Source organism: Pan troglodytes, chromosome 3 (assembly GCF_028858775.2).
Source record: "Pan troglodytes isolate AG18354 chromosome 3, NHGRI_mPanTro3-v2.0_pri, whole genome shotgun sequence".
In the NCBI taxonomy this organism is placed as follows: domain Eukaryota; kingdom Metazoa; phylum Chordata; class Mammalia; order Primates; family Hominidae; genus Pan; species Pan troglodytes.
Genome location: NC_072401.2, coordinates 82,999,654 through 83,026,579, shown reverse-complemented (window position 1 = coordinate 83,026,579; position 26,926 = coordinate 82,999,654). Strand labels below are relative to the sequence as shown.

The 26,926-nt window shown below is 40.9% G+C and overlaps 1 protein-coding gene and 1 long non-coding RNA gene across 6 annotated transcripts in view; one reads left to right on the top strand and one right to left on the bottom strand.

Moving 5' to 3' along the window:
* LOC134809799 (uncharacterized) overlaps nt 1–20,883 on the top strand; it is a 28,362-nt gene extending 7,479 nt beyond the window's left edge. Inside the window, exons 3-4 of the long non-coding RNA XR_010156317.1 lie at nt 14,246–14,338; nt 19,525–20,883. This is a non-coding gene — a long non-coding RNA (uncharacterized LOC134809799). The remainder of the gene's footprint in view (nt 1–14,245; nt 14,339–19,524) is intronic.
* TEC (tec protein tyrosine kinase) overlaps nt 1–26,926 on the bottom strand; it is a 131,300-nt gene that overhangs the window by 66,399 nt on the left and 37,975 nt on the right. For all 5 annotated transcript variants that reach the window (XM_517310.7, XM_063808913.1, XM_016951780.4 and 2 more), the window contains exon 2: nt 22,796–22,978. In XM_517310.7, coding sequence (XP_517310.3) covers nt 22,796–22,933 — 138 coding nt within the window. In that variant the 5' untranslated portion in view covers nt 22,934–22,978. The remainder of the gene's footprint in view (nt 1–22,795; nt 22,979–26,926) is intronic.

Here is a 26,926-nt window from a genome sequence, read left to right as displayed (position 1 = left end):
GCAAAACCACAATGAGATACCACTTCACACTCACTAGGACAGCTACAATCAACAAGAGAGAAAATAACAAGTGTAAAGAAGGATTTGGAGAAATTGGAACGCTTGCACACTGCTAATGGGAATGTAAGAAGTCACAGCTGCTTTGGGAAACAGTCTAACAGTTCCTCAAAAGGTTAAACATACTCAAAGCCAAAGCAATTCAGCTCCTATATCCCAGAGAAATGAAAACATATGTCTACACAAAAACTTGTACATGAATATTCATATCGGTTCTATTTCCAGTAGCCAAAAGGTGGAAACAACCCAAATATCCACCAACAGATGAATGAATAAACAAAATGTGGTCTACCCATGCAATGGAGCCATGAAAAGGAACAAAGTACTAATATATGCTACAACTTGAATGAACCTTGAAAACGTTATGCTTAGTGGAAAAAACCAGACACAAAAGTAACATATTGTATGATTCTACTTATACAAAGTATCCAGAATAGTCAAATCCATATAGACAAGAAGTAGATTAGTGGTTGCCAGGGGCTGGGAGGAAAAGGAAATGGGGACTGACTTCTTAAGGGGGACAGTTTCTGTTTGGGTTGATGAAAAAGTTATGGAACTAGATAGTGGTGATTTTTAAACAACATTATAAATGTACTTAATGTTACTGAATTGTACACTCTAAAATGGTTACAAGAGTAAATTTTATGTTATGTGTATTTTTCCACAATAAGAAAAAAGAGATATTAAGAGAGTTAGACAAGCCACAAAGTACAAAGCACACACAGATGAGCTTCATTCAGAATATATATATTTTATACCTTTTAAAAACAAATAAGAAAAGAACAGAAAACCTAAGAAACAAAATGTAGAAATAGGTATTTCGATAGAGACTAAATGTCAATGGACAGTGAACACATGTAGACTTGCTCATTTTCATTCGTGATAAGAGAAATGCAAGTTAAAAATATAGTGAAATACCACTACACACACACCAGAGAAAGCAATATTTAAAAGTGTAAAATATGAAAAGTTGGCCAGGCGTGATGGCTCACACTTGTAATCTCAGCACTTTGGAAGGCTTAACAGGTAGATTGCTTGAGCCCAGTAGTTCAAGACCAGCCTGGGCAACATAAGGAGACCTCGTTGCTACAAAAAAAAAAAAAATGAAAACAATTAGTTGGGCACGGTGATATGCACCTGTAGCCCTAGCTACCAGAGAGGGTGAGGCAGAAGGATTGGTTGAACCCGGGAGGTCAAGGCTGAAATGAGCCATAATCACACCACTGCTCTCCAACCTGGGTAACAGAGTGGAACTAAGTCTCAAAAACAAAAACAAACAAACAAAAAAACCCCACAAATAAAGAACGAGGGGCAAGGGTTCAAAGGAAGGAGACAGAGATCTTCTGCACCGTTGACAGGAATCCAAGAAAGGTAGAATTTGAACTATGCCTTAAAGAATGTGTAGGGTTTAGGTAGGCAAAAAAGGATGGGCATTCCAGGTCAGAAGAATGGACCAGGTGGTAGGAACATGAAAATAGAGTTCAACAGGAATCAGACAGTTTGATTGCAGCAGCAGAGAACCATGAGGAAAAAATATGGAATGAAGCTGAAAAGGTAGACTGAGGCCCCAGAAGACAGCCTGACAGACTAGTGATTCTGGAATTTATCTGGCAGGCATCAGGTGCTTTAACCCTTCACGTCTTGAGTTGCTGGGATACTGCTTGTAACTACAAACCCTGTGTGTCTCATTCCCAGATGTCCTTTTAGGCTCCTTGTATTCCTCTGAGGAAAGGCATTCTTCAAGACGTCCTCAAGGAAAATATGTTTTCAACATTATAAAATAAACATGCTAAAGAATTTCCAGGCCAGGCATGGTGGCTCATGCCTGTAATTCCAGCACTTTGGGAAGCTGAGGCAGGAGGGTCACTTGAGTCCAGGAGTTCGAGACCAGCCTGGGCAACAAAGCAAGACCATGTCTCTACAAAAAAAAAAAATTAGCCGTGCGTGGTGGCACATGCCTGTAGTCCTAGCTACTTAGGAGGCTGAGGTGGGAGGATCACCTGAGCCCGAAAGGTTGAGGCTACAGTAAGCCATGATTGTACCACTGCACTCCAGCCTGGGCGACAGAGTGAGACCTCGTCTCAAAATAAAAAAACAAAAATCCAGAATTTAAGCATAATGGATTGATCACAAGCTCGTAACTCCTTTCCCTTATTGCACTCCACTAAAATGATAGGAAAAGGATTTTTTAAAAAGTATAAATCCCAATAGAAGAAAAGAAGAGGAAATTGAATGAAAGAGAACAACACCATTTGGAAGAAAGAAGACCAAGGCAAACAGAGTAAGTCAACATGCCCACACCTACCGATGAGGACCCCAGTGAGAACAGAGTGATACATCCATCTGTGGTCCAGGCAGGCTCAGAACTTGGCTTCCCAGAGGCAGGGGTGAGGCAAAGAGCCAAAGTCTGAGCAGAGGGTGGGAGTGGCAGGTCTCCTCTATCCCACTTAGCCAACAACTGTGGCCAGCACATGTGAATGCTTAATAACAATTTCTCCATCTGAGAATCATAATATTTGGCCATGAAAGGGATTCTGGTGATCACAGTCTAATTTCCTCAATTTAGGGTGGAAACTGAGGGACTGACCTCTCCAAGATCACACTGGCTAGCAGAGCCAGAACTAACTCCAAGCTTCTAACTGCCAGTTCATGTTTCACTGTGCCCTGGCATGGCAACATACATGAATTAGCAACATCTTGTCTCTCCCATCTCAAAACCCTCCAAAATCTGCCTGTTACTTAAAAAACAAAAACAAAACAAACAAAAAAATGAATTTGCCCAGCTCTCTGGCCTCCTCCCCTCCCATGCCCACCCCATTCCACCTCAGTTCCTTTCCCTCTCTGCTGTTCTTTGAGCAATAAAGCATTTCCCACCTCCCTGGGGTCCTTTGTACTCTTGGCTTCTCCGTGGCCTGCCCTGCTCTTCCTAAGGTCTCTATTCCCTACCTACAGAAACAGCAGGCAAGGCCCCACCTCTCTCATGCGGCTTTACTTTTCTCATGGCAGGGGGATATTTACTGGTATCTGTACGTTGTCTGCATCTCCCCTTTAGAAGGTAAATTCCAGGAGAGCAGGGCATTTACCTTCTATACTATTGTGTCCACAGAGCCTACAACAGTACTTGGCACAAAGTAGGTGCTTAAAATATTTTTGTCAAATGAACAGATTCAAGTAAAAAAGAATTGGGGGTGGTGGCTAAGAAATTCAAGTAGAGATGTCTGTGGGTGCCTTCCAAGTTAGATAGGCTGGGTTTGAATTCAATTATCCCACCGTGGTAGTCACTATGAATTATAAATCTAGATTTCTCTATTTCTAAATTTGTATTTCGGTCAATTCAGAAAATTTAAGCTTACTGGGTAGATATATTCCTCCACCACTCCCAATCAATGCCTCCCTCCAGAACACACAGCTTATAACTTTCTCAGCACAGAAAGTTTTAATCCCATGCTTTTGAATGTTCTTGTTTAGCACTTAAAATACCTTTTTAATTTTTTTTAAATTTTTTTCTTCTCGTAATTTGGATTAAATTCAGTAGAAAATAACCCTTCCATAATGAAGTTGATGATAGAAAATTATGTCTCTATGTAACAGTCAGACGTAGCAGAGTATAATGGTTGGTTACAAAATAAATTTGTAGGCAGGCACAGTACCTCACTTTGGGAGGCTGAGGTGGGAGGACTACTTGAGCCCAGGAGTTTGAGACCAGCCTGGCAACATAGAGAGAGCTCATCTCTACGAAAAAAATTAAAAATAACAAATAATTAGTTGGGCATGGTAGCAAACGCCTGTATCCCAGCTATTCGGGAGGCTGAGGTGGGAGGATGGCCTGAGCCCAGGATTTTGAGGCTGCAGTGAGTTGTGAACACACCAATACACTCCAGCCTGGGTAACAGAGTGAGACCTTGTCTCAAAAAAAATAGATTTATAAAAAATCAAGCTTGATGATATATTAACAATAATTACAACATATCATGGGGAAAAAAACCTATTCACAAGAGTAGCTAAAACTATAAAATACTCAGGAATACATTTAACAAGAAAAGTATAGGACTTCAAAAACAACAACTGTTTAACTCTATTCAGGGAAATAAAATTAATAGATTAAAGTAGAGACACACTACTTTGTTTTTCAAAGGAAGAACTTAGAGAACATAAACCAATTGTAAACATGCTTGTTTATTAGCTGTTTTACAGTGGAAATGTTTGAGAGTATTTCACTGTCAGAGTTTGCAGAAATTGTCAGATATTAGAACAAATGAAATGTTATGTGCTCTACAGAGGCAGATCCAGATTTTGAGGGATCTGAAGCTTAAACACTTTGGAGGAGAAATCTTTGTCAATTAAAAATTAAAAATAAAACTAAAATGCAAAATCATAAATGCAAAAGCTCTGAGGCCCTTCCAGAGGCCTTAGGAAGGGCTATGGAATTGAAAGCGCCTAAAGCTTACTTTTTTTTAACTCCATAGCAGACCCACCTCTGTTGTCATAAAAATGTAAAGTTGGTCAGACTCGGTAGCTTATGCCTGTAATCTTGGCACTTTGGGAGGCTGAGGCAGGAGGATCCCTTGAGGCCAGAAGTTTAAGACCAGCCTAGGCAACATAGCAAGACTCCATCTCTACAAAACTAAAAACAAAAAATTAGCAGGAATAGTGGCACGTGCCTGTCATCCTGGTCCTTAGGAGGCCAGGGTGGGAGGATCCCTTGAGCCCAGGAGTTTGAGGCTGCAGTGAGCTATGACCACACCACTGCACTCCAGTCTGAGTGACAGAATGAGACTGCCTCTTTATAAAAAAAATGGAGGAGGAGGAGGAGGAGGAGGATGAGGAGGAGGAGGAAGAGGGAGGAAAGAAAAACTAAAACTGAGAAAGCAACACCACAGTTACCACAACTGGCACCCTATCGATATGTGTACCACTGGCAAACATCCAGAGAAAAACATCCACAGCAGACGACCCCCAACAGAGTTCCATGAACATGGTTCAGAGATGTCAAACACATGAACCTACCCGAGGTATGCATTTCCACCAGTTACCAGAACTCCAAAACATAACCAGACTACCAGCACCACAGATCAATTTAAAGAGTGAATCACCTGTGATTAGTGACCTAATAACACAATGACACAATTACACTCATTGCAAATGCATTGATATCTGGGGAAAAACAGAGGCAAGAGCAAAGACTGAAACATGTAAAGACACAATGGGCAACAATGCAACCTACCTTATGTATATAATAATAACAGCTGCTTACATGCACTTACCTACCAGGACCTATCCTAGCCACTTTATCTATACTGATCCATTTACCCCTCAAAAACACCTGTGAGGGAAGTATTATTATTCTCCCCGGTTTAAAGGTGAGACACAGAGAGATTAAGTAATTTGTCCTAGGTCATGCAATTAATAAGTAACAGATTTAGAATTTGAACCCAGATAATCTGGCACAAGAGTCCATCCTCTTAGTCTCTCACTCCCTAACTTCACAGAAATTCTGTAAACTCAGAGATGGACCTAGACCACAGCTAAAGTTTCCTACAACTAAGAAGGAACAGAATACAGCTGATAAGCTGATTCTAGAACTTCAAGAAATATATTATCTCATCCAGTGAATTTTGGTCTTGTTTCCTGCAGATATTTTCATCAGAATACCTATCATTAGAAAGTGATTGTGAAATCTGAAAATAAAAAAATCACTCTGAGGTTCAAAAAAATTTTTTTAATTATATCTGATCATTAGCATCAAGCTGCTCATCATTTTCCAAGAAAATTCAAAGTTTTACTATTTATCCTTATATTGTACTACAATCAGTCCTAGTCAGGATAAGTTAACCCAAAAATGAGCTTACTTTACTATTTTCTAAAGTGTTAAACTAAATTACAAATATATTGCAGTAAATGTCCAGGAGTCTTCAACTGTGACAGTTTCTCTGCTGTTGAGATAGACAATGAACGTGAATAAATTCATCTTTGAGTCACTTGTGAGTTTTCTTTAAGAATCACTTAAAGTATATATGAAATGTACCATTTAACAAAACTCACTTTAAAGTTCTTGAGCCTTACCACCTAAGCATAACCCTTTTCAGCTTCTTTAATATAAGCATTCACAGGCTGGGCACAGTGGCTCATGCCTGTAATCCCAGCACTTTGGGAGGCCGAGGTAGGTGGATTGTCTGAGCTCAGGAGTTTGAGACCAGCCTGGGCAACACGGTAAAACCCCATCTCTACTAAAAATACAAAAAATTAGCCAGGCGTGGTGGCACGCACCTGTAGTCCCATCTACTCAGGAGGTTGAGTCATGAGAATCACTTGAACCCAGGAGGCGGAGGCTACAGCAAGCAGAGATCATGCCACGGCACTCTAGCTTGGGTGACAGAGTGAGACTCTGTCTCAAAAAAAAAAAAAAAATATATATATATATATATATATATAAGCATTCACAGAAATATTTTTTTTTCTGCTGGTCTCTCTTTTCTGCACAATTCTAATTTACTTAAATGCACAGGGTTCCTAACACCTCACAGGGGTACAGTGCGGAAGAAAACAAACATAAATGAACCACTGGTAAAAGAACACCCGTTGCAAGGTTTGTTATCTATACAGCCAAAGAAGGGAAGGAGGAAGGAAACATGTGAATAGAGGTGGTCAGTGAAGTTACTGTTTAAGGAAGTCCCCCTTTGTGGGAAGCAGAACAGTGTGGTTTAACAGTACACTCGCCCGAAAGATAAGACATCTTGGTTCGCCTCCTCAGATGGGATGTCACTTCAGAGAACACTGTCCCCTAGTTTCTTCACTTGTAAAATAGTCCGTGGGCAAATCTGTGGGTTGTTTACAGTTATACTTTATGGGGCACTGAAGACAACAGAACAATGCAAGTATGTATACAAAACACTGATATTTCTGTGGGATCTGTGCTATGTAAAATGTAAGAACAGGAGGAAACCTTGAAATCCTCTAGGCACAACTGCCCCATATTACACTTAGAAACCCAATGTCCAGTGAAGTTGAGAGTATCGTGGGCAAGTGCAAACAACGGTGGCACACTAGGTAAGAACGCCAGGTCTCAAGAGACCCCCTTCATAGCACAGCAGAGGTAGCATAACAAAGTATGTCATTATGAACCCACAGAGGTAGAACTATAGCTTAATCAGATTGTAAGCTTAATGAGGCCAGAACCATTCATCTTTTAATTACTCCATCCCTAGCACTGGGTACACACTCACTAAATCTTTGTTGTACAAGTGATGAAGAAAGTAAAACAAATGAGCTGAGTCCCATATTACAAATAAAAGACACTTCTACCAGGAAATTATAAACATATTCCTCTCAAAGGCACAAAATTTATATTTTACAATCTTATGAGTAAGGAATTACACCTATCCACGTGACTTTCGTAGTCGCAAATAAAATTAACAGCAATGCCTATGTGATTGCTTGGAATAAAGATAGAATAAGAAACATGTCATCTAACTAGGTAATGGGGGAAAATTCCTTTCCAATAATCTATTAAAAATCATTTTGCAATTTCATCTCAGTCTCTTGCTTACTCGTTTAATTTTATTTAACAAACAATATTGCACATATTTTGTAGTATTTTCTTTTCAGGGGCTTACCAATGTAGAATCATGCAAAACTTTGAGAAAGTTTTCTAATATGAAAAGTAAAAAAGGTAAATGAAGAGCTTTGGTAAGAAGACCAAAATGGTATTTTTATCTGAAGTAGTAATCAGTGAACATTAATATTTATTTATCTCAGAAGTACAGTATATTCACAAAACTAAAAGGTAATAACATCAGAAGTCCTCCTAAAAAAGTAATAATAGAATTAATTGCTGAGTAACACAAGTGTTTCTAAGCTCCTTTCTGCATATAATTTTCTACACGTACCTGACCAGCATCAACCTATGGCTAACAGTTGGTGTGTCTGAAATAGTTTTAGAAACAACTCAAAATGTAGTATCACTTTCTTAAATTGTCATGTGATTTCTTTTGACAGTTGATAACTTTGTTTATAATAATGTCCACATCTAGTTTGGGGGAGAGATTAATACTAATAAATACTGAATTAAAACATACCCTTGTTTTAGATTTTTTTTAAGCGATAGTCTTGCTATGTTGCCCAGGCTAGACGTAAACTCTTGGACAACACAGCAAGACTCTGTCCCTGAAAAAAAATTTCTGGGTGTGATCCTCTGACCTCAGCCTCCTGAGTAACTGGGATTATAAGTGCTAGCCACTATGCCCAGCTGTTTCTAAATTTAAATAATGCACCACTTCAAAAAATAAAATGGAACAAAATTATGTGGGGAGTAACTCTCACAATGTGAGATCTTTATATTAAAGATCTTTTTGCTTACTTTAAATATTTACTGATCATCACCATTGTAATTACTACCAACAAAAACTTTTTTAAAAGGCTAATGGGTGCGAGGTATTGTGTGTGATATGTTTAAATTACAAAACAACTTCTTCCCTCAAGGAAATTATTATGTAGCCGGTGAGAAAAAAAGGCAATAATCATAACACATATACATTTAACAGGAAATTACATTTAAACAGGAATTCAGAAAGGGCAAGGCATGCATAACCAGAGGGGTGTACAAAGCCTCCCACTTAAAGGATTTGGGATGAGACTTGAGTAAATAGACAGGAGAAGGAGAACTGCTAGGCACAGCAGGACCAAAGCTTCAAAGGTAGGAAAGTGACAAGCACAGACAGTCCCAAGTTATGGTTTGACCTAACGATTTTTCAAATTTATGATGATGCAAAAGCAATACATATTCAGTAGAAACCATACTTCATGTACCCATACTACCATTCTGTTTTTCACTTTTAGTACAGTATTTAATAAATTACATGAGGACTGGGTGTGGTGGCTGACACCTGTAATCCCAGCACTTTGGGAGGCCAAGGCGGGTGGATCACTTGAGCTCAGGATTTTGAGACTAGCCTAGGCAACATGGCAAAACCCCATCTCTACTAAAAATACAAAAAAAATAGCCAGGCGTGGTGGTATGTGCCTGTGGTCTCAGCTTCTAGGAAAGCTGACATGGGAGGATTGCTTGAGCCCAGGAGGTGGAGGTTGCAGTGAGCTGAGATCACACCACTGCACTCCAACCCAGATGACAGAGCAAGACCCTGTCTCAAAAATAAAAATAATTAGGCCGGGCACAGTGGCTCACTCCTGTAATCCCAGCACCTTGGGAGTCTGAGGTGGGCAGGTGACAAGAAGTGAGGAATTCAAGACCAGCCTGACACATGGCAAAACCCTGTCTCTACTAAAAATACAAAAATTAGCCAGGCGAGGTGGATCATACCTGTAATCTCAGCTATGTGGGAGGCTGAGGCAGGAGAATCGCTTGAACCCAGGAGGCGGAGGTTGCAGTAAGCCAAGATCATGCCATTGCACTCCAGCCTGGGCTACGAAGCGAGACTCCATCTCAAAAAATAAAACTAATTAAAATAATTTTTTAAATTACATGAGATACTCAACACTTTTTTATAAAAAGGGCTGTGCCGGGCGCAGTGGCTCACGCCTGTAATCTCAGCCCTTTGGGAGGCTGAGGTGGGTGGATCATTTGATGTTAGGAGTTCAAGACCAGCCTGGCCAACATGGCGAAACCCCATCTCTACTAAAAATATAAAAATTAGCCAGGCGTGGTGGCACGCATCTATAATCCCAGCTACCTGGGAGGCTGAGGCAGGAAAATCACTTGAGCCTGGGAGGTGGAGACTGCAGTGAGCCGGGATTGCGCCACTGTACTCCAGTCTGGGCAATAGAGTGAGACCCTGTCTCAAAAAAATAATTAATTAAATAAATAAAATAGGCTTGTGCTAGATGATTTGGCCTAACTGCAGGCTAATGTAAGTGTTCTGAGCACATTTGAGGTAGGCTAGGCTAACCTACAATGTTCAGTAGGTTAGGTGTCCCAAATACATTTTCAGCTTACAATGGGTTTATCAAGAGGTAACCCTATCGTAAGACAAAGAGCATCAGTATTTGCAAGCAAAGGAGTCTGAATAGTCACTAGATGGTATCCATTATAACAACCATATTATTGACACTGTATAGAATTAGAGTCCTTATCCACTGGGCAACCCAGACACATCCTTTCCAGAACTAAGGCAGTGCACTCAGAGAGCATGATCCAGAAATATTCGATATGAGCTTGGGTCCAGGCTTAACAACCAGCTCACTAGGTGACCTGGAGCAAACCATCTCCTTATCTTCAGTTTTCACAAGTGAAAAATCTGGAGGTGATTCTTTAAAGTCTCTTTAAGCTCTAAAATTGCATGATTCCTCCTTATTACTAACAAATCAACTATCTCCTTGTATTTATCCTCTTGTAATTATTTGCTTTATAAATCTTTATAGGCCTCAGAACAGAACAGTTCCACAAACACACTAAGTCCCCTTTCACCGAAGGGCCTTTGCACCTGCTGTTCCCTCTGCATTGAATGGACTCTCTCTGCCCATCATTGCTGACATTCTCACCCTTGGCCAAGTGGCCTTCCCCAACCTCTACGCCCCAGGAAAAAAAACACAAAAAACTGTATACAGGTCTATACTCTTGCCACCAAGGATTCCTCCACTCATAATTTGGTCTCTTTTTAAACTGTCTTCCAGTGTAAATGCTATCATCCCTATCTTCAAAATAAACACTTTCTAGAAACTATTAATTACAAGGAAGTAATTTCAAAGATTTCTAAGAATTCCTCAGCCCAGTAGTTCATAGCATAAAAGGAGAAATACAACTCAAGTTACACAAATTGTGATGTCAAGTGTAGTTCTTTTTTTAAAAAATGCAAGAAGTTACATACATTTCAAATTAAGACAATTTTTTTTCAAGGCAGACAGGTAGGAGAAGAGGGGTGGGTAGAAACACTATGTTTATTTCAACTACAATGCCATTTTCCAAATATTCTAGGAATCATTCTTTTTGTAATTGCCTTCAGTTCCTATGTCACAGTCTTGAATATGTTCAGTGGAAAAATAGCTAAATAAAACTTTGCTTAAAACTCGACTTTCTGATATCACTAAAAATTGCTGACGGACAAGTTTTATGACTAAATTAAATTAAGTAATACCATTTCTAAACAACAATGCTGATTTTTCATATAGCCTTTCTCTCATCATAATACAAATAATCAAATGAATAAAACACAACTATCACAGCCAGATCAAAGAGTGTTTTTCAAGATCTAGAATATGTCTATTGTTTCTACTCTTAAGTTGCAGGAGGACCAAACCTTTGATTAAACTCCTCTCTTCATTTAGTAGTAATTACCCCATAAAAAGCTCTGCATGCCTGACAACTGTTTTAATACAAAATAATAAAAAATTAAGCTAGAAGGGGAGGAAACGAGAGAGATGGTAAACAGTAACAAGTGATTTTTTTTTTCTTGAGATGGAGTCTTGCCCTGTCACCCAGGTGGGAGCGGAATGGCGTGATCTCAGCTCTCTGAAACCTCTGCCTCCCAGGTTCAAACGATTCTCTTGACTCAGCCTCCCGAGTAGTTGGGATTACAGGTGCCCGCCACCATGCCTAGCTAATTTTTGTATTTCTAGTAGAGACGGGGTTTCGCCATGTTGGCTAGGCTGGTCTCGAACTCCTGACCTCATGATCCGCCCAACTCAGCCTCCCAAAGTGCTGGGATTACAGGCCTGAGACACCACGCCCAGCCAGTAATAAGTGATTTTTACTCATCCTAGTGAACCACGCTACAATAATTTCTTTGGTGGGGAGGGACACCTTCAGCTCCTAATGATAACCATGACAATGAGAGTAGGAGAATAGACTACACTGATTTTTAAGTTTGTGGACTCTTACGTGAAGTCATTTTATGGACTCTTACATGAAATCATTGAGTAGTCATGAGATAGCTGGCATTTTATAGTATGTAACAAAGGACAGCATTTCTTCCGTATTATCTCTTCCTCTCACCATAGATATTTTAAAACTTTATGTCTTGACCAACTGAATGCAATGTGTGATTATGGATTAGATCCTGGACTTGGGGCTGGAGGGGCAGGGAGGGTGAGGAATAGCTATAAAGGCATCAGTGGAATAATAAATGAAATGTGCTCTGGATCTCCAGATTCAATAATAGTTTATCAATGTTAAATGTCTTAATTTTGATCACTGTACTGTAATTATAAAAAAGAATCTCTAGGGGTATGGATGGAGGGAATGTTAGTATCCCCCTATTCTGTCTTAAATAGATTTCAGCTTCCTAGAGAAAAAAAAAAAAAGACAGTGAATATCATTAAAGAAAGGTAAACAATTTGGCAAATTAAAGGAGTAAGTAAGACCCTTGGACTTCGGACCTGGCATCATGGCCTCTTGAAGTGATTAATGACAAGAAAGGTCAGATCTAGGAGAGTAGAATAAAAACACAGATATGAATCAGAAATGGGAGAAGAGATACAAGAAAGGAAATTGAGACACAAAGAAGAAAGTTGATACCACCTAATTTCAGAAACAAAGAAACTCAAGTGTCTAAGAATATGAGTTTTCAAGGCATAATATAGTTGAGAATTTCCAGAGCCAGAATAATCCCATCACACACTAATGATTACATGGAGTATTTAGAGTCATGTCACTTTTGTTGTTGTTGTCGTTATACAGAAGATGGCTTGCTATGTTGCCCAGGCTGGTCTCAAACTCTCTACCTCCTTATGTGTCAGGACCACAGGCCTGAGCCACCACACCTGCCAGAGTCATAGCACTTTTTACAAGCTGGTGGACTGCCTGGTAATCTCTAACATTTGATGCAGATACTTCCAATTGCCCGGTAGTACAAGAAATTATTCTTTTCCCATTCCACACCAACTCCCCAGAACCCTAGGAAGTGCTGAAAGATACAAACCTTCAGGTAAAGATTAGAAGGACCCAATAAACCTACAGTTTCCACTTGGGGAACCACCTAATATACGAATATAACTAAGGGAGAAACATCAGATCATCTCAGAACCTCAACAGGCTCTTATCCCTGTATCACTAAGTCTCCAGGTTCCCAGGATTGGTCAAGAAAAAAACCAATATGACCCAGGAGAGCCTATACAAATGAGAGATTTCCCAGGGTGTTTGAGACTCATGTCATCATACTTGTAACTGATTGCCTGCCCCCACCATCATGTTTGTTAACCTAGGTAAAATATTAAAGTTTCAAGCATCTCGTAACAAGAGAATGCTCAATTTTGGTACAACCAGATTAAATAAGAGAGGCACTGTGGGTGGAGGATTACCTAGGTGCCAAGGCAAGAGACTGAAGGCACAAAGTATTTCAGTATAATAAAGAAAGTAGTTAGAATAAGAATAGTCATAATACAAATTAGATATAGAGAGGACCATGAAGAATTATCAGTCATTATTATAAACATTATTAATCATTAGCTTTTAATATTACTCTTTGTTGGATTACTAATATAACCTACGAATAACCAGTGGGTATAGGGTCAGGTGCTGAACGGACATTGTGAGAAGTGACCTAGAAGGCAAGAGGTGAACCTTCTGTCATGCCCGCATAAGGACCGCTTGAGGGCTCCTTGGTCAAGCGGTAACGCCAGTGTCTGGGAAGGCACCCATTACTTAGCAGACTGCAAAAGGGAGTCTCCTTTCCTTGGAGGAGTCAGGGAACATTCTGCTCCACCAGCTTCTTGTGGGAGGCTGGATATTATCCAGGCCTGCCCGCAGTCATCTGGAGGCCTAAACCCCTCCCTGTGGTGCTGTGCTTCAATGGTCACGCTCCTTGTCCACTTTCATGCTCCTCCTGTACTCCTGGTTCCTCTTTGAAGTTCGTAGTAGATAGCAGTAGAAGAAATAGTGAAAGTCTTAAAGTCTTTGATCTTTCTTATAAGTGCAGAGAAAAAAATGCTGACGTGTGCAGAGAAGAAAACGCTGACGTATGCTGCCTTCTCTCTCTCTCTCTGCTTCAGCTACCTAAAAGGGAAGGGCCCCCTATACTGTAATCACGTGATTTGCTTCACCTTGTCAATCACTTAGAAGATTCACCTTCCTTACCCTGCCCCCTTGTCTTATATGCAATAAATATCAGCAAGCCCAGCCGTTCGGGGCCACTACTGGTCTCCGTGTCTTGATGGTAGTGGTCCCCCAGGCCCAGCTGCTTTTTCTTTATCTCTTTGTCTTGTGCCTTTATTTATTACAATCTCTCGTCTCCACACACAGGGAGAACACTCGCTAAGCCCCATAGGGCTGGACCCTGCAAGGCATCTGTGGCATTTTGGGAAGAGCACTGAACTTAAGAGTCAGAATATCAAGGTTCGAATTCTAATTCTTCTACCTATTAGCAGTGTGACAACCTTTCTGATTGTCTTGGTTCACAACATACATTTATGTCATGGTTCACAACATACATAAATCCTAAATTTATCCTAGAGATGGGGAGATGGGGAGAACTCAATCCTAAATGTATTTAGGATTGAGTTCTCCCCATCTCCCCATCTCTAGGATATCCAGTGCATCCAGCCATGCAACATGTTCTGAGTACTCCCTCTGCCCTAGGCCCACAGAAATACAAAAATGGATATGAACCCTGCCCTCAAAGAGTTTGATATGGTTTGGATATTTGTCCCCTCCAAATCTAATGCTGAAATATAATCCCCACTGTTGGAAGTGGACCTGGTGGGAGGTGGTTTGGGTCATGGGGGGCAGATCCCTCATGAATGGCCTGGTGCCCTCCTAGATGGTAATGAATGAGTTCTCACTCTGAGTTCATGTGAGATCTGGTTGTTTTAAAAGAGTATGGCATCTCTCTTGCTTGCTCTCATCATGGAATACACCAGGTCCCCTTTGCCTTCCACCATGATTGTAAGTTTCCTAAGGCCCCATCAGAAGCAGATGCTGGCACCATGCTATTTGTACAGGCTGCAGAACAGTGAGCTAAATAAACCTCTTTTATTTATAAATTACCCAGCCTCAAGTATTTCTTTATAGCAATACAAATGGACTAATACACAGCTAAAAAGAAAAGAAAAGAAAAATACCTCTCCTATACTCTCTCAGCACTTCTGACACCAAATATGTGGCAGGGAGTGGGGTTTCCACAACAGCCAACTCTCCAATTCTTGGCACACACCAATTGAGTGTCCTACAATTTAACTCAATTCTGACACTAACTGCTCAGAATTAAGACAGACCCCACAGACCAAAGGATCACTCCCAGAACACTGCCCTCTGCTTCAGATGTCAATCACAAGTAGTGGATCCCCAGGTTACCACAACTCCTGTCTGACTTGGCTACATATGGAGGTTCCCACAACCCCCTCCTTGGGTTCAAGAATTTGCTGGAACAGCTCATAGAACCCAGGGAAAGTGTACTTACTATTATCAACTTATTACAAGGATATTTTAAAGGATACAAATGAACAACAGGATGAAGAGATACACAGGGTGAGGTCCAGAAGGGTCCCAAGCACAGAAGCTTCTGTCTCCATGGAGTTTGGGTTATACCATTTATATGGTTTGGCTGTGTCTGCACCCAAATATCATCTTGAATTGTAGTTCCCATAATCCCCAACGTGTTGTAGGAGGGACCCAGTGAGACGTAATTGAATCCTGGGGGCGGTTACCCCCATGCTGCTGTTCTCCTGATAGTGGGTGAGTTCTCACAAGATCTGATGGTTTTATAAGGGGCTTTTCCCGCTTTGCTCAGCACTTCTCCTTGCTGCCACCATGCGAAGAGGTATGTGTTTGCTTCCCCTTCCGCCAGGATTGTAAGTTTCCTGAGGCCTCCCCAGCTATGCTGAACTGTGAGTCAATTAAACCTCTTTTCTTTGTAAATTACCCAGTCTTGGGTACATCTTTATTAGCAGTGTGAGAACCAACTAATCCAACCATCCTCTAGCACATGCACACATTCTTGTTCACTAATCTGGAAGCGCTATGAACCCCTTCTGTTAGGGTTTTCATGGAGGCTTCACTACGTAGGCATGATAGATTAAATCTTTGGCTATAAATGATTATTAGCTCAACCTCTGGTGCTTCTGCCCTCCCTAGAGGTTGGAGGGTGGGGCTGAAAGTTCCAACCCTCTAATCACATGGTTGGCTCCCCTGACAACCAGATCCCCCATCCTAAAGTCAACCTATTACTTTCCAAAAGTCACCTCATTAACATAAACATAGCTACGGCTGAAAGGGGCTTGCCAAAATGTGTATTTCTTATTATACTACACTATCACAGGAGCTTAAAATCCAGTAGGTAACACAGATATGTAAATAGGTAGTCAAGATACCATAATAAAAATGTGTACAGAGCACAAAGGGGAGGAGGATCCATTCTACTTTTGCCAGGAGGGAGACAGAAAAGGCTTCTGAGAAGATGGGGATTGAACTATGTCAGAAAAGATGAGTAAGTGTTCCCCAGGCACTCAACAAATTTTTGAAAGATAAAATAGATGGTGGCTGGATAGATGGATCCTGGCAGGCAGGCAGAGGAGTGTGTCACTCCAAATAGATTGAAGAGTATTAGCAAAGGCACGATGTGAAAGGGCAACGGTAAGTAGGAGACACAGCCAGAAGAGGAGGAAGAGGAGAAGAAAAAATTGCATCAAGTACTTCGTATCCCAAACTAAGGAATTTTAACTTGATCCTAGAGAAGCTATGCATTTTGCAGATGAAAGATGAAGATCCAGGAATTGAATCAAGTAGGGCAGTAATCCACCTAAAACTGGGGTTGGGAGCTGCAATAAGCCTGCAGTAGAGAAAATTCACCGATATGATGCTTAATTTTATGTGTCAACTTGAATGGGCCATGGGGTACCCAGATTAAACATTGCTTCTGAGTATGTCTGTGAGAGTGTTTCTCAGTGAGATCAGCATTTGAATCTGTGGACTCAGGAAGCAAACTGACCTCCCCAATGTGAGCAAGCATCATCCAACCCTGAATAGAACAAAAGGTAAGGAAAGAGGAATTTACCCCTTTTTTCTTGCCTCACTACTTGGGCTGAAACATCCCATCTCATCATCTCCTGTCCTCAAACTGGGATTCACAGCACTGGCTGTCATGGTTCGCAGGCCTTCAGACTCAGACTGAACTACATCACCAGCTTTCCTGGGTCTCCAGCTTGCAGAGAACAGACTGTGAAACCTCTTGGCCTCCACAGTTGTGTGAGCCAATTCCTCACAATATATCTCCTTTTATGTACATACATACACACACATACACATATATATACATACCCATACATTATATCATATGTATATATCCCATATATATCCTTTTGGTTCAGTTTCTCTGAAGAACCCTGACCAATACAACAGGAACTGGTAACAGATCAGATGTGTGTTGGGGTTGAAATGCTGATGAAACGGAGGAGCTAACAGTTTGAAAAGATATTATGTGTCAATTATAAATTTAAAAATTAATTTGAAGAAAGTATAAAGACAATATATACACAAAAAATGTTTAAACTATAGATTGGAGAAAATTATTTTATAAAGTCCAATGAGAGAGTGGTAGATCCAGGACAAAAACCCTCTCAAGTGTTAATTCTCTTCCATCACAAAGAAAATTTTTTTAAAGAAGTTATAACTGAAAGTAACAAACAAAAATATCCATGAAACTTTTAAAATGTTATCTGTATTATGGGGTGCTAACTTTAAGATGTTTAGATTTTTTTTTCAAATTTTCATTGGAATATCAAGATTATTTCAAAGATAGGCTTTGAAGAAATATACCTGCAATTTCTGGAAGGTGTGCGCAATCTCTTGTAAGCTGTATGTTGTGCAGGTTTTTAATTTTTCTAAGCCTTAGTTCTGCATTTTGAAATTAAGTCTAACAAGACTTAATACAGAATTGTTTTGAGAAATAAGAGAAATAATGCATGTAAAGTACTTAGCACAGTGGTTAATTTGTAGTTAGTGCTCAATAGATTGTATCATTTTTACTACTAATGTGCAGAAAAGAGTTAACACAGCAGGCTTGAGGCTGCTGTCCCAAGAAAGGCCTGTTTACAAGGCTGATCCTTGCCTGGCATCTGGGAACTTGGACTTTGGGAGGATCCCACTATTACCAACACTGATGAGGTGGCTCACTGTACCTAAACTGTACAATGCAGTTCATGCTGAAGACCTGCTTTCCTTCTGGAGTCTGGAACCTTGGTACACTAGGCATAGGACACCTGTGTGATCAGCCTCCAACAAAAACCTTGGGCACCGAGTCTCTAATAGCACATTTCACAATTGTCACAATTGGATGCTGGAGGAATTATGCACATCCTCTGGGACTCTACTAGGATAAGATTCTTGGAAGCTTATGCCTGGCCCCATGTGTCTTTTCCCTTTACTGATTTTGTTTTGTATCGTTTCGCTGTAATAAATCTAGTTGTGAGTATGACTCAATGCTGAGTCCTGTGAGCTGTCATAGTGAATCACTGAATGTACAGGTGGAGTTGGGATCCCTGGCACAACGAGTTTCCCCATTCCTTCAACTTTGTAAGTTATTTGCCAGCTTCCATGCTGGGGCAGTACAACAGACAAAAAGCCAACCAAATTAAGAGCTCCAAAGTCCAATTCTAAAAATTCCTGATTTCTTAGCTAACGATAGTTGCAAATTTACATACTACTTCAATTTTTTAAATTCAACATCTCAACCTATAGAAATCAATTCCTCATTTTCTCTCTCACTATTATTTGTAGATCTTTTTCCTGATCAAACTCCAGTGCTGCTCTTCCTTGGTTCCCACCTCATTATCCCATGGAGCCTCCACTGAAACATTGGGTGGTCTGTCCCCTGTGTCATTTAGCCCCGTGACTAGAAAGCAACATCACTTATGAAACCTCCAGTGTCCTTTGCTCTGTGTTATCCTGAATAGGATCAAATAATATAAACTTCCAGGAAGATCTTTTTTCAGTTCATTTGGAATATGTGGAAATACACATGAATTAACTAACTACCATAGAGAGAGGAGTACAAACTAAAGAAGGACCCACAGCGGAAACTGAAATGCAAGTTTTGCAAAATTAGACTGAGGAAATGGTTTGAGTGAATTTCTCGTCATCTAGAATAGGATTTTTCAGCATATTTCAACAAGCACAGAAAGGTTTATTACATAATAGGAAGAATTTCAAGAAAAGCTTGCTGTCATCATGTTGAAGAAGCTGTCCAGAGAATAAGGAGAAGATGGATGTCTTCTGTCTGACATTATGAACTGAGAGTTTTAACGAGTATTAGTGGCACTTGGTAGCCACAAAGAAACCACAAATCATAGTTATTAGATCAATCGACAGCCTCCTCATTGTTTTTCTATTGAAAACAGGAGAACTATGAACAATAAAAATAAATATCTCTAGGGCTATTTTATTTCTGAATGGCCCCTGTGGTTCTAATTTACTTCTAGAGTCACATTTTTTTAACAAAATATTATTTTAAAAAACCTGTTGATTTGCACAGATTACTCATGTCACATCCTTTTTTTCTCTTTCCTTTTTTTCTTTTCCTTTTTTAGATGGAGTCTCGCTCTGTTACCCAGGCTGGAGTGCGTGGTACAACCTCAGCTCACTGCAACCTCTGCCTCTTGGCTCCAAGCAATTCTCTTGCCTCAGCCTCCTGAGTAGCTGGGATTACAGGCACCTGCCACCACACCCAGCTAATTTTTTTGTATGTTTAGTAGAGACGGGGTTTCACCATGTTGGCCAGGCTGATCTCAAACTCCTCACCTCAAGTGATCCACCCACCTCAGCTTCCGAAAGTGCTAGGATTACAGGCATGAGCCACCACGACCGGCCCTCACATTCTTTTCCGAATCACAGCTTCCAGGGATAGGGAGATGGAAATCAGAAGATTGATCCACGGCAAACAGTGAACTGAGCACATTAGCGCAAACATGGAAGAAACATAGCAACAAGGTGTTGCTGGCCATGCCTGGAAGCCAGGCAGAGTTGTTGGGGAATTCAGCCCAGCCCTGTCAGAACTTTTGTTATTTTAAGAAGCCCGATTCTTACAAAGTTTCTTTTTTTTTTTCTTTTTTTTTTCTTTTTTTACTACTGACAATTATTTTACTATGAGAGGCAAACGAATCTGTGACCACATTTCAAGGCATAGGTCACAAGTATGCCAGTGAATGTTGGTCCATGAGAGAAGAAACCAGAAGGGATCAAAACGCCCAGCTCATCAGAGGAGTGGGGGTGAAGGCAGGAATTAAGTAACAGGACTAGGCTCTCTAGCCCAGGCAGCAGCAGCCAGAAAGGAGGTGGATTCTGCCAGGAAGTGTTAGAGGCTGGGTTTTTCTGTGTTGTGACTACCTCCTCATTCTGTCCTTTCTGGTTCTCAGGGTGGCTGAGGCTGCTCCAAGGCAAGATGGTGAGCGAGGTTCTGAAGGAAGAGGGATGCCACTGTTGTCCTTATTCCCCTTAAGCTAAACCAAAAGCGGTACTTTAAACTCAATATGTTTATCTTCTTCAAAGTGAGTTAGCAATTGCAATATATTTCAATAGTAACTGCCCATACTGCGAACCAAACAATGTCGGTTTCTGAGACTTTTTTCATTAGTAAAAAAATCGCATTTTACCACTTTCACTTCTTTTCTTAGACTTACTGCAGTTGACCCTTAAACAATATGGGCTTGAACTGCATGGGTCCATTGATAGAGGGATTTTTCTCTCAGTAAAAGTTACACTGAGTGTGCCTCACCCTCCTGCTTCCCCTTCAACCTCCTCCACATCTTCCCCCTCTGTCACCCCGAGACAGCAAGACCAACCCCTCCTCTTCCTCCTCCTCAGCCTACTCAACGTGAAGATGGCAAGGAAGAAGACCTGTATGATGATCCACTTGCCGTTAATAAATAGTAAATCTATTTTCTCTTTTTTATGATTGTCTTAATATTTTCTTTTGTCTAGCTTACTTTATTGTAAGAATACAGTATATTATGTATATATAACATACCAAATATGTGGTAACCTACTGTTCATGTCCTCAGTAAGACTTCCAGTCAACAGTAGGCTATTAGTAGTTAAGTTTGGGGGGGGGAGTCAAAAGCTATATGCAGATTTTTGACTGCACAAGGGTTGGTGTCCCTAACCCTACATTGTTCAAGAGTCAACTATATATTAAAATCAAATTATAACAAATTATTACCATAAAGCAAAAATATGTAAATGTTTCCTTTAAAATCTGTTTTAGGTTTCAAAATAGTCTGGTAACAGTTCTTGTCTAAAACACTTTTGGATTTTTAAATTTTTTAGATTTAACAAAGCAAATATAGCACATATACCATATGTTACATAATAGTCCCAGCAGGGACTAGGGCAGCTCCACATAATTAAATACATTAGTATTTCTGCACACATATACATGTACAGATACACACACATACACACACACAGGTTTTGTAACTAAGAGTTTTGAGGTTTTGGTTTTCGGCATTTTGGGGACTTAAGGATAAAGGAGTATGCTCCTAAATTACATGAACCTGCAGAATACCACAGGTCACAATGGCGAGCCACAGCAGAAATTAAGAGTTGAGGACCATCATGAGACACAATGCCATTCTATCTAAATTGGGGGAAACCAAATCACAGAGAAATCAGTGGGAGAAAAAAAATACAACTAAATCAACGTCTGAGGAAGATACTCTAGAAAAAAAACAGAATGAAAACTAAACCAGGGCCGGGTGCAGTGGCTCATGCCTGTAATTCTAGCAGTTTGGGAGGCCCAGGTGGGTGGATCACTTGAGGTCAGGGGTTCAAGACCAGCCTGGCCAATATGGTGAAACCCCATCTCTACTAAAAATCCAAAAATTAGCCGAGTGCGGTGGCATGCACCTGTAAATCCCAGCTACTCTGGAAGCTGCGGCAGAAGAATTGCTTGAACCGGGAGATGGAGGTTACTGTGAGCCGAGATCGCATCACTGTACTCCAGCCTGGCAACAGAGCAAGACACTGTCTCAAAAAAAAAAAAAAAAAACTAAACCAGGATCACCAACAGTCCACTGAAACCAATTGCATAACAGCATATGGTTAGCCATGGGCAACCCAGCCCCTGGTCATTTCCTGGAAACCAAGGATATTTCTAGCAGAGAAGGCAGTACGTGGCAGTACTAGCAAATGCCACACCCAACATGTCAGGAGCAAAAGAACCAGAGGTGATTGCACATTCAAGGCCTCATCTAGCGGTGGAAGGAGAAGCTAAAGCCACCCACAAGCCAGGAGTGTGCTAACCACACATTTGTCTGTGCCACGTGCTCACTGGCCAGGTTTTTTAGTGAGCTGCTTTCTCCCTGCTGCCATCGAAGAAACTTTGTAGTAGCTGTTTATCATAAAAAAAATGAATGTTTAAAAACTCTGCTTTAGGTCAACTTCGATAACGTGTTGAGTCCACCAAATCACTTACCAGTTTTAAGTAACTTCTACTTAATAAAGAAGAAATATTCATATAAAGTAATGGACTTGGATACAATTTATATTTGCTAAAGAAGACTTTGATACATAATAGGCAGTTTACAGGAGAGAGCCATATGTACAATGCACCTTACAAATTCCATGAGGATCTAAAAGTAATGTAATCTAATAGATTAATTCATAGGTTAATTATAACAAACCTATAATTAACAGATTTGTTAATTTCTATCCATACTCTAAAATTCATCTTTCAAGTCCAAATGATAATAAATCATTACTTCATTAACCCAAAGCATTTTCAATAAGATTGGAGAGGCAGACAATATTATAAAATCGTTATCCACATAGAAAGCAGCAAAGTAAATCGTGATCGTCTCTTACCTCTGCTCGACCCTCATAGTAGGTTAGCATGGACTTTGTAAGTACAAAAAGTCTCTCTTTGTAGTTTAAGGGCGATGTCTTCTTTTTCTGCTGTGACCTTTTAATAAGAATCTCCTCCAAAATAGTGTTAAAATTCATCTCTGTCTTCTGATTACTCCTCCTGCCACTGAAGATCCCAGTATTCTACAGTGAAAAAAGAAACAGTTAAAATGTGACAGTTTAATTTTCTATGGATGTTGCCATTTCCAATTACCAAAATCAGCTTCACCCTCACCCCTGCTGGAGCAGATGAGTATTGATCTCTGTGCCCAAACTGAGAATGCCTGGGGCACAAAAATTCAATCTCCTCTCCTTTTCCAGTTTCCATCCTGCTCCTCCACATCTCATCATTTCATGAGAAAAATCTAATCAAGGTTCTTCATGATGATGAATCATTCCTTTTTACCTCCTAGTACCCTTAGCTTTCTGGTGCACTCCTACTGTTTGATTGCAGGGAACAAGTATCTCATATGGAAAAGCACATTTCGTCACCTGTGTGGCTGATTTACACTGGCATTTGAATTGCTTCAGGATCTTGGTTCACAAAACAGATGACCTTACAGACACAGCCAACTCATGAACAAAATGAATTAGCATGGTGGTGGATATGATTCATACTCCAGCTCTGATAAGGATGTAATCTCAATGAAGCATCCTAGTTACCAGGGCCACAGGGATGTTCTCTGGTGTCTACACTACCATGCTCCAGAGTTCTCTTCCCTATGGCTCCTGTCTCCACCACAAGAGAAATGGAAACCTACCAGTCACAGTTAACCTGCTCAGGGCAGAGTCCACCTGGATAAGAAAGTCTCAGCCCTTTAACTCCAGACTATTCATACCTAGACTAAGCCTTTTAAAATTCAACACAATTTAACTATCTGAAAACCCAAAGACATTCAAAAAAGGCTTGAAGATTCATATTTGAGACAAGTTGAATTAACAACAGCCTCTCCTTCTCTTGCCTCCACTGTGCCTTTAAAGAAGTAACTGTGGCTGGGCACAGTGGCTCACGCCTGTTATCCCAGCACTTTGGGCAGATCACTTTAGGTGAGGAGTTCAAGAGCAGCCTGGCCAACATAGCAAAACCTCATCTTTACTAAAATTACAAAAATTAGCTGGGCGTGGTGGCGCATGCCTGTAATCCCAACTACTCAGGAGGCTGAGGCAAGAGAATCACTTGAACCTGGGAGGTGGAGCGTGGAGTGAGCCAGACAGCACCACTGCACTCCAGCCTGGGTGACAGAGCAAGACTTCGTCTCAAAAATAATAATAAATAGGCTGAGCGTGGTGGCTCATGCCTGTAATCCCAGCACTTTGGGAGGCCGAGGCAGGTGGATCACCTGAGGTCACGAGTTTGAGATGAGCCTGGCCAACATGGTGAAACCCCGTCTCTACTAAAAATACAAAAATTAGCTGGGCATGGTGGCAGGTGCCTGTAATCCCAGCTACTCGGGAGGCTGAGGCAGGAGAATCGCTTGAACCTGGGAGGTGGAAGTTTCAGTGAGCCGAGATCGCACCATTGCACTCCAGCCTGGGCAACGAGAGCGAAACTCCGTCTCAAAAATAATAATAATAATAATAATAAATAAATAACTGCATATTAAAGGACAGAGGCAAGAAGAGTCACACGAACAGCATGAAGTGGCTCTCAGACAGCACGGCCGGTGACTGGACACGGTTAGCCACTGAGGAATTCTACCATCTTCACACCCAATCCAACACCTCCAATGCACCCTTTAATTTCCTATTACTGATTGGTCATCATCCAATCAGGCCCCTCCATTTTCTATAAGGTTCCTTTACAACAGCTTCTCTCTGAACATCAGTTCCTTCATTTGTAAAGTATGGAAGGAAAGACCACAAGGTCAGTGTGAGGTTTAAATGAGATATGGGCAAGAACTGACTATGAAAATACTACGCAAATGTTTATCATTTTTAATTCCACGGCTATTTGCCTCGCTCAGAACATTATGACCCCACATCTGGACCATGAGAGTAGCTTCCCAATTGGTCTTCATTTCCTCAAGTTCTTGCCTCCTTTTATTCAAACTACCTATCCATCACTCCCATTGGATCAATCTTCAAAGATTCAGCATTGCCATTTCACTCATCAGAAATCCTCAATGCCTCCCCACGACCTGCAGAGTAAAGCTAAAATTCCTTAGTCTGACACTAGAGACTGTCCACATTCTGGCTGCAGCCTACCAGCCCATCTTTACTTCCACAACACTCCAATCAAAATAGTCTTCCAAATCTCCGGAGATTCCCCTCACAGCATTCATTCCCTGGCCTAGTGGACTCTCTGCTTTCCACCTATGAAGATATACCAGCTCAAAATTCCCCTCCTTGATGTAGTCTCTCCTAATGGCTCCTATTAATTAAAAGCCTTCCAACTCCTGGGCCATAATTTCTATCACTCATCATAGAGCTAATCATATTCTGCTATGTCTACAGCAATTAATGTACGTATTTTTAATTCTCACTTAGCTGTTAAGGAATGGTTCTCAATCTTAAGTGTGTATTAGAATCTAGGGAATTTCATTTTAATACAGATGTCTAGGCTCCACTTCCAGATTTTTTTATTCAGTTGGTCTGGGGAGGAGCCCTGAGCATCATGATTTCATGTACAGATAGAATTGAGAGCCACTATCTTAAAGGAAGACACTGAACTCTTGTACCTCTTTATCCCACTCCCAGTGTCTACAGTAGCCTCTCAGTAGCAGCTAAACCACAGAACTAATTAACCCAATAGCCAACTTAAGCTAAGGAGTCACAGGAAAGCTCTTGCCCTTTTTGCATCTAAGTTGGTCTTCCTTATTCCATATTAAAACTTTGGCACTCCATCCTTCTTTCCTAAGAAACTGTCAGAATGCAAATACCATTTCTCTGGAAATTATATTTTCATCTTTGTGCAACACATTTTCAAGGGTGAAAATGACTACTTATAAGAACAGAGGCCGGGCGTGGTGGCTCACGCCTGTAATCCCAGCACTTTGGGAGGCCGACGCAGGCGGATCACGAGGTCAGGAGATCAAGACCGTCCTGGCTAACACGGTGAAACCCCGTCTCTACTAAAAAATACAAAAAATTAGCCAGGCATGGTGGCGGGGGCCTGTAGTCCCAGCTACTCGGGAAGCTGAGGCAGGAGAATGGCATGAACCCGGGAGGCAGAGCTTGCAGTGAGCCAAGATCGCACCACTGCACTCCAGCCTGGGCGACAGAGCGAGACTCCGTCTGAAAAAAAAAAAAACAAAGAATGGATACCAGGGAAGAGCAAGCGATGCTCTCATAAATGGGCCATGTGTAGACATGTAGTTCCCAACACAGTGAGCAATACCATTGTAAACAAATGGAAGGCAGACTTTTGGAAGCCCCAAAGGATAAATGGGGCGGGACTTATATGCAGTTCTAGAAGCAAAAGGTCTCAACATCAGGGGCAGAAAAAACATTCATGTTGAATGTCCTGGGGAAAAAAATCACCTTATCTGTCCATGTGCGGTGGCTCATGCCTGTAATCCCAGCACTTTGGGAGACCAAGGCAGGAGGATCACTTGAGGTCAGGGGTTCAAGACCAGCCTGGTGGAAATGGTGAAACTCCATCTCTATTAAAAATACAAAAACTAGCTGGGTGAGGTGGCAGGTGCCTGTAGTCCCAGCTACTTGGGAGGCTGAGGCAGGAGAATCGTTTGAACCGGGGAGGCAGAAGCTGCAGTGAGCAAAGATCACGCCATTGTGCTACAGTCTGAGCGACAGGGCGAGACACTGTCTCAAAAAAAAAAAAAAAAAAAAAACCTTATCTGACTTATATGTGTGATTACTAGTCTTATACAGAATCACACCATTTAAGTTGAAAGGAATCTTAGTCACCATCTATCTCCCTCAAGAAACTTAAGTTCAGAAAAGTTAAATGGCTTACTCAAGGTCACACAAGCCAAGACTAGAAAAAAGTCTCCTAGTTCCTACTTACGGGCTTTCCCTATCCTTCTATCCCATACAATTAAAGTTCACCACTGTTGTTATAATTCATTGGCCAATGGGAAGTCCTGGCCAAGAAATCTACTAAAGTTCAGAGAGATACAAATGAAGGAAAAG